The 8,288-nt window shown below is 43.9% G+C and overlaps 1 protein-coding gene across 1 annotated transcript in view; it reads right to left on the bottom strand.

Annotated features, from left to right (window-relative positions):
* CHMP2B (charged multivesicular body protein 2B) overlaps positions 1 to 7,755 on the bottom strand; it is a 22,707-nt gene extending 14,952 nt beyond the window's left edge. The window contains exon 1 of the mRNA XM_006018898.1: positions 7,440 to 7,755. Coding sequence (XP_006018960.1) covers positions 7,440 to 7,755 — 316 coding nt within the window. The remainder of the gene's footprint in view (positions 1 to 7,439) is intronic.
* Between the last annotated feature and the right edge of the window lie 533 nt (positions 7,756 to 8,288).

Raw genomic sequence — 8,288 nt, 5'->3', positions numbered from 1 at the left:
GGGCATCGTGGTTGGCACGGACGGACAGGAGCCCCTGGCACCACGCCTGGCATGTGCAGGAGCCCCCGGCGGGCCCTCCCCTCTCCCCCCCGGCGTGTAAAGGAGCCCCTGCCTCCATGCCTGGCATGTATGGGAGCCTCTGACATAGCCCCGGTGTATACAGGAGCTCCTGGCTGGCACCATGTCTGGCATGTACAGGAGCCCCTGCGATCTCCCCTGGTGCATACAGGAGCCTCTGGCGTCTCTCCGCCCCCGGCATGTACAGGAACCCCTGGCTCCATGGCTGACGTGTACAGGAGTCCCTGGTGTCCCCCCTGGCATGTACCCCCTGGAGCCTCTGACGTAGCCCTGGTGCATACAGGAGTCCCTGGTGTCCCCCCTGGCATGTACAGGAGCCCCTGACGTAGCCCTGGTGCATACAGGAGTCCCTGGCAGCATGCCCGGCAGGTGCAGGAACTGCTGGCACCACCTTTGGCGGAGGCAGCGAGGAACATAGGTTTCCTCTTATTTCCCAGGGCGAGTGACTCCCAACCCACAGCACCCTCGGGCACCTTGAGATGCTTCGGAGGGTGCCATACAGAGTCAGTGCTTTCGGGTGTGCAAAGGTCACAACCAAAGGCTAACCCAGGGATGGCAAATAGAAACCTGTAGCTGTGGTCTGTCTGAGGTCTTCACTATAAGAAAATGGCTCTAGGGTTTTCTGTAGTCAAAAAAAAATTTTTTTTAAATGGGAAAATTAAAAGCTAGCGTTTTCTGGGTGGCCTTGAGTCTGGATAGGGGTGCCTCCCATGTAAAAAAGGTTGAGAACCAGTACCATGGGAGGAAGATGGAGGATGGGGCAGTCCCTTTAGAGACGGGCAAGTTGGGTAGCTGAAATGCCCCTGAAATCTGCAGGGGCACTGCAGAATTGAAGACAGCGCCATTGCCACCTTACCTAGGTCCCAGGCAGCTCTAAAGCTGCCACTGAAATCCTGTGCATTGAGCAGTGCAGTCCCGTTCACACGTGCTCCGTTGCCACCTTTCTCAGTACCTTCTAGGATTCATATGATATTTTGATGCACTGTGAAGCTTCTTGTCTTGTTTTCATGACAACCAGGCCCTAAACACTGGTTATGTTTTCTTGTAATGCCGTTCGTTATTTCATAGAGCATCATAGAGCAGTAGGGCTGGAAGGGACCTCCAGAGGTCACCTAGTCCACCCCCTGCCTGAGGCAGGTTCAGTCTTATCCATACTATCCCATACAAACCATAACCTGAACTCTACATAAGCCTACCATCAGTCCTGCCACAACACAGACTTAACAACTTCCTGCCACAACACAGATGAAGCAAGGGAACCATGGTCATTTCATGCAATGTGACATTTCTTTTTCAGTTTTGTTGAAGCTATATAAAACATTCGAAATGGCTGTGGTAGTTATTCTGAATGGGGTTCAGTTCCTGGGACCTAATGCTTGCTTTGAATAATGGAAGCGCAAATGTTTTATGGTTCATGTCTCGTACATCATAGATGGTTCTGTCGGCACATCTTTTTGTGTCCATTCATATGTAAAAAAATTGAAACGGGAATGACAAGTGTAAGATACAGATGAGACTGTCATTTCTGTGATTTATAAAATGCTTACCTGCAGTCTTTCCAATTCTATTTTCAGAAAATTAGGTATAACACCTTTTTGCATATTAAATAGAAGAAACAAGCTTACAAAACTTCACAAATATTTTAGTTAAGGAACCCCTATCTTTTAATCTTGGTCAGAAAACATTGCACAGTGTTTACTGTAAATCAGTTTTCTGCAATAAGCCATTATGTGAAGAACATTAGTGCCACAATACACAAAACAAGAGCGTGGAGTAATTAACAATATTTTTTCTTTTCTTATGGTCTAATTAAGATCTTTAATTTTAGTAACCAAGTTCATATTTTTTCTTTTCTTATGGTCTAATTAAGATTCTTAATTTTAGTAACCTAGTTCATGTTGTAGAATTAATGACCATCATAGAAAAGCATCAAATAAGCATCATAAAAGCAAAAGATCTTAGGCCTGCTACATAAAATGCTTAGCTATGGCTCTGAATAATGGCATAAAAATACTGTCATTCCCCCCCTTTTAAGGTAGTTTGTTTGTAGACTTGTTAAGAAAACATATGATCATAATACAGTAGTGAATTTCATCACTAGATCAAAACCTGTGCTGAAAGAGGTTTATAATAGCTTTATTTGCTAGATTTGTATAAGCTTACATGGAAATATTTCTATTTTTGTAATTTCACATTGTCATCACATGCTAATAATGTATATGGATGCATGCACATATAAACTATGTACTTTAAGACATACAATGTTTAATTTTCTGGAAATACTATTTTTATTATAACTGACATTTTTCATTACTAAGATGCTACTACTTACCTTTTACTGTATCTGCTTGCTTAATATTTAAAATATGTATGTCTAATGCAGGGTTCAAATTATACTTTGACTCTTGTGGGGGTCTGCAAAAAAAATCGGGCTGCCCATCACAATTCCCTAATAAAATTGGAGCCCCCCCCGGTTATGATTTTCAAATCTTACCAGGGGCTCTCATCTCTTATGAGGGGGTTCACCCCCTAGAGCTCACAGTAATTCGAGCCCTAGTAATGACATTGCCACCTTTTAGAGGTTTAATGAGTTTTGTGAAATGCAAGGGTCTGCCAGTCTGTGTTTGTATTTTGCATATCTGGCTATATACCTGCTAATGTCCTTCGCCCTCCCAACATTCAGTGAGGAATTCCTGTATTTGTGCTTCCCTTCTAAATATTTACCTTGTATTTGCTTATTTATTTAAATGCTTGCAATGAACAAACAAATGCTAGCCAACATATGGCCCCTGAATTCAGATCCTATTTTACAATTCATGCTTGATTTCAAATTTTCTCCTCTCTGTAATAAACAGAATGGAAACACTGGCTTTGAAACTCTCAAATTGCAGGCTAATTTGGTTTTATATGTACAGTACTCTGAATTGCGAGCTATTTGGATTCAATGTTCAAATGTGTCCACAGAGAAACTTTCTCTCCACCCCTTCTCCGATATGTCAGTTGCCAGCCTACGATTTTTCATTCTTTTTATCTCTTGACATTCATCTGTCTACACAGTTGGTTTCTCTGCAGCTGTGTATCTTTACTGTTGTGTATTTTTAAATTAAACAAATTAGCTAAAAGAACAAAGCCAGGCAAGCACTACTTCTTTACCACAATAGTACTATTGCACTGACATGCTAAGGAGAAGAAAGAGGTCTTCTTTAGACCTCATAATTCAGCAGCTGGTTACAACATCTAAACATCTATACAGGTAAACTCTATTTCATGTCACAAACCTAAATGATGGTATGTTTAGTTTGGTTCTGCATTTGGTTCTGCATACACAGAACCTAGATACAAGGAACTCAAATATTAAGTTAAATGATAGATACATTTTATAAATCTAGCTCTCAGATAAAGTGGTTAAGTACATGCTTTATGTTGAGCAGTACAATGAAGTACCCAGCACTATATTGCAAGAAATATCCTTGTGTACAGTTATATTCTACACAGTTACCTTTTGGTTGGTTGGCAGTTTTTTTTTCTTATTTTAGAAATATCAAATCATTGTGTGTTTGTTTTTGAGCGCCATTGAAAAGCAGGAAGTGGAATGGGGGCTTTTTTAACCTAAACTTGAAGGGGCAGGCATAGTGACTTTTCCACAGAGAGAACATTTTCCCTTTCCTCTTCTTTTCTCCTTGGTGATTTGGTTAAATTTACTTGAAAATAAGATGGGTTTACTTAAATATAAGATGGGGTCCCCCCAAGTAACACGGGGAAAAAAAGCTCTTAATCTTACATTTGCATATAAGAAAAACTCATTAAATACATTGTCAATCATTAAAATACTGCCAAAAAACCCAGCATGTGCTCAGTAAAGGAAAGCAACTATGATGTTGATTAAATGCAGACAACACTGAGCATAACTATAAAACACATGGCCCATATTGGGCAAATATACTGATGAGAACCTTTTTTTTTACTTTTTTTTACAAATGTTATTAAAAACATACTTATCACCCTGCACTTACAAAGTTACACATATTGAGCATCCTTCATAGCACAGAAACAACTACATATCAAAAACATACAACTACATATATTAAACCCTTAAAAACACACACCAACTTCCCACCAAAACCAAACCCTTACAGAAAATGTTTTCTTCATACAGAAACCCAAGTGTGGCAGTCCCATCCCTACATCTCTTGTTTTGTACAGTTCAGCTCTAGCCAAACTTTCTCTTTTGGCAATCCAGAAGAACACACATTTCCTTCTATACTTTTGCTATCTTTTGCCACATCGGTGGGAATACAATTGCCATATAATAGAATAATCACAGTAGCACAGCCTTAACCACTGCTACTTTTCCAGCAACGGACAGTATTCTTCCGGACCATAGTCAAAGTATTTGGCATAACCTTGCCAAAATTTTCCCCATGCTATATTACCTTTTCCTTCAGCATCCATTGGGCTCCCTAGCACTCTGATTTCTCTCTCTCATTTCAAGGCCTAATTTCTGCAAGTCCTTCCAGTTCCCCACTACCATTGTGGTAAACATGGACCCTATTATTTAAATTATCTTTGTTTATTAATTTTCTTACAAAGCCTGGATGCCTTTGACTTTTAACAAGACCCCCTGGGCTTGGCCAACTTATGCTGACCCCAGGCCACTCGGTTTTCTTCCTACATGAAGCTAGGTGCCTAGGAAGACCAGGCACCTGCTCTGATCACACCCAAATAGAGAGGTGTGGGTTGTAGGGGAGGTGGAGCCCAGAGAAGACTTGGACATCATGACCCTCACTAGTCTCAACAAACCCTATAAATCAAGTACCACCTCCTGATGTTGTCATGTGGGGCCAGGTCAACTCTCGGAATCTCAAAATTGTGCTGTTAGATGGGAGGGTATGACACAATTGCACATATACAAACATACAAATCAATTAGGCACATACACACACTAGGTGCATGCACACACACTACCAACTCAGGCACGTACACATCCAAGATTACCAGTCTAAGCACATGCACACCTATCACCAATTCGAGCACATATACACAGGTGATTTCCTAACTTGTGTGGTGTGGTATGTGTCCTTGGGGTACTTGGGATACCTAGGGTGCTTGGTGACTATGGGAGGGGTATGAAGTGTCAAAGATTTCCAGAAGGAGGGGAAGAAGGGAGATGGATATGGGTTAAGTTGAGAGAGGGAAAAATAAGAGAGTGAAAGTGCCAGGAGTGAAAGTTGCCGGGACCGGGATTAGAACTGGCAGACTGGAGGGGACCTGGGGTTACTTGAGGTTAATTGATTAAAGGAAAATGCTGAAAGCTGGCAGAGCAGAGGAGGATGCCAGGGAGAAGCCAGCACAGAGGCTGGGGCCAGAGCCAGGGCTGCTGGAGAACCAAAAGATACCCGGAAAAGGAAACTGGGACTCGGGGGGGGAACCGGGAGGCTGTGGGGGAGCTGGAGAAGGGCTCCAGGTGCCAGGAGGAGCTGAAAGCTACAGCAGGGACTTCAGGGAAGTGTCGAAAAGCTGGGGGTGGGGCTAGGAGCCAGATCAGGGCTCCGGGGGCAGTTGGAGAGGCTGCAGGGAGTGGCAGCAGACTCCGGGTGCCAGGAGGAATTGGTTTGGGTGGAAGGTCAGGGAGAGAAGATGGAGACAGCAGAGAGGTAAGAAGCAGGGAGACACCAGGGAGATCAGGAGGAAAAGCAGAGACAGCAGGGCAGAGGCGGGAAATAGGAGAACAGAGGGAGACAGAGAGAGAGATTGCAGAGAGAAAGAGCGCAGGCAGTGGGGCAGAAATGGAAAGCTAGGAACGGAGGGAGACAGAAAGAGATCGTGGGGGCAGCAGGGCAGAGATGGGGAGCAGGGGAACAGAGGGAGACACAGAGAGAGATCGCGGAGGCAGCAGGGCAGAAGCAGGAAGCAGTGGAACAGAAGGAGACACAGAGAGAGATCAGCGGGAGAAAGTGGAAGAGACTGGGATTGGGGAGAAGGCAAAGGCAGAGAGAGAGACACAGGGGGGAAGATCAGAGGGGCAGAAAGCAGGAATTGGATTGGGGCTTGAAGGTCAGTAAGACAAAACCCAACTCGGGTTCTAAATTAACAGTTTTATTAAACAAGCAGTATACTGTACAGCTCAGGGAGTTTTTGGTTCCTACACACATACAAGCAAGCATTCACACACGCACTTACACAATTGTAGCAGGGGAGGAAAAAGGGTTGGTGGAGATATTGACGTTAAAGTGTGTAAGGACAGAGTCCAGATCCTGTGTTTGTGGAAGGATGGTGGGTAATAGCTACCTATCCTGGGCTGTAAGTTGATCCTCGATGGCCAGTTGGGGTCTTCTCCAGCAATGTGTTGTCTAGAGGGGGTTGCTGGCAGGGTCTCTGGCGTGGCGTAGTGCTGGTCCAGATGGAGAAGGCGTCCCAAGGAGGCCACACTCTACCACCCCTTTCATAGGGGTGGACTACCCGTGTCTCCTACAGGAGGGAAATGTCCAGGCAAGGACAGTCCTGCTCAGATGCCTTTGTGCAGATCCAGGTGTCCTCATTGTCTGGTAGGATACAATGGTGGGATTGCTAGTTTCTATAGGGTCTTTGTCTTTCAAATGCTGGGTTTCTGTTCTGTTCCTGGGTGAGGTCCATGGTTCCTGGGTGAGTCAATGCAAGGCAATGGTTCGGTCATTGAGTCGATGGTCCAGTCGTTGAGTTGATCATTCAGTAGAGGCCTGCTACCATTGTACCTCAAGCACCCTTATTCATTCCCATTCATTCAGGAACCAATTTACATGAGACTGGTTGGACATGAGTCACAGTTACAACATAGGTTACACCCCGATAGAGAACACAAGATGGAGGCTTGACATTACTTGACATTACTTTACAGACATAGGTCTGAATCATATAAATCCAACATAAAACAGTAAAAATCAATACAAACATAATAGAACACTATTTACAATATAAAAGGGGCTTGTTACTATGTGGGAGTATAAGAACTTAACTTACCTAGTATTACTTGTAATCACTTATAAGGGATAGAGAGGGCAGAAAGAAAGTCAGAAGTGGTTAGGGGAAGGGGAGGGAGTGTATTTTTAAATTAAAAAATATACTTGGGGGTTTTGCTACACTGTGACATCCTTTATAGTTACACTAAGTCATGGCAGGTGAGATACAAAAATAGGGGAATAAAACACCCATTGAGTGTATGGCACCCACTTGCCCTACCTCGGTGCTGCCGATTGACCCAAATCCATCTACGTTATAAAATCCTGATGTGCCCAGATCTGGATCACTTATGGGAAGTGCCAGAACCCCACCTGGGCTCTACTCATCTTCTTGTAACGCTACTCATGGCTTCCAAGACTCCTTACTTTCTCTATTGACATGACCCTTCGGATGTACTTTTTCAGGTATCTTTCTAGGTCTTCTCCCTCTAGTAAATTTGTATATATTCAAACTATAATCACTGTTTCTCTTGACTTTTCCTCTGCTATGAACTTTATCCCTCTTAATTTCTCCTCCACGATTCTCCGCTTGTTTCTTCCAAAAGTTCTTACGCCTTTCTCCATCCCAGTAAGTCAATTCCCAAGTCTTTTGGTTCAAGAAAGCAATCAGGCTGGTGAGAGGCTCTGCCTGCGCCTCCAAAATCTCAAGCTGTACCTTTTCCATGAAATCATATCTGTTCATTGTCGATCCCACCTACCTCCCATCACCAGTTAAAGTTGCCCTTATCCACAGCTTCCGCTCCTCTCTAGCTTCTTTCGTGCCTCTTCCATTTTTTCTTGCTATGCCACTCCCAGTGGGCTGGCCTGCTGTCCTTCTCCCACTGTTCTCTGCTTGTCACCCAACATACCTCCTCCTGCTGCTCCTACTCTGTCTCCTGCTCTCCTCTGCTCCTGCCTTTCTTCTGGCATCATTACTCTCATTGTTGCTGCCTCCACTGTTGCTCCTGTTGTCACCTTCTTTCTTCCTTTCTTCTCCATCTTTGTCCACTCTCCATCTGTCTCCAGGTTTTCATTTCTGCTGTTCAACTTTTTCCGTTTCATGCATACTTGCCACCACTGCTATTGTTTGGAGCTTTGGGCCTCTCTCCTCTACTAACACCTGGACGTTTTGTTGATCCTTTTCTCTGCCTTTAAGGAATAGATCAGGCTTTGAATGCTGATGAGAACATGCCACAAGGATAGTTTAGTGCAAGCCATCTAAATAAGATGTATAGT

Source organism: Alligator sinensis, unplaced genomic scaffold (genome assembly GCF_000455745.1).
Source record: "Alligator sinensis unplaced genomic scaffold, ASM45574v1 scaffold19_1, whole genome shotgun sequence".
In the NCBI taxonomy this organism is placed as follows: Eukaryota; Metazoa; Chordata; order Crocodylia; family Alligatoridae; genus Alligator; species Alligator sinensis.
This window is presented reverse-complemented; position numbering and strand designations above follow the sequence as displayed.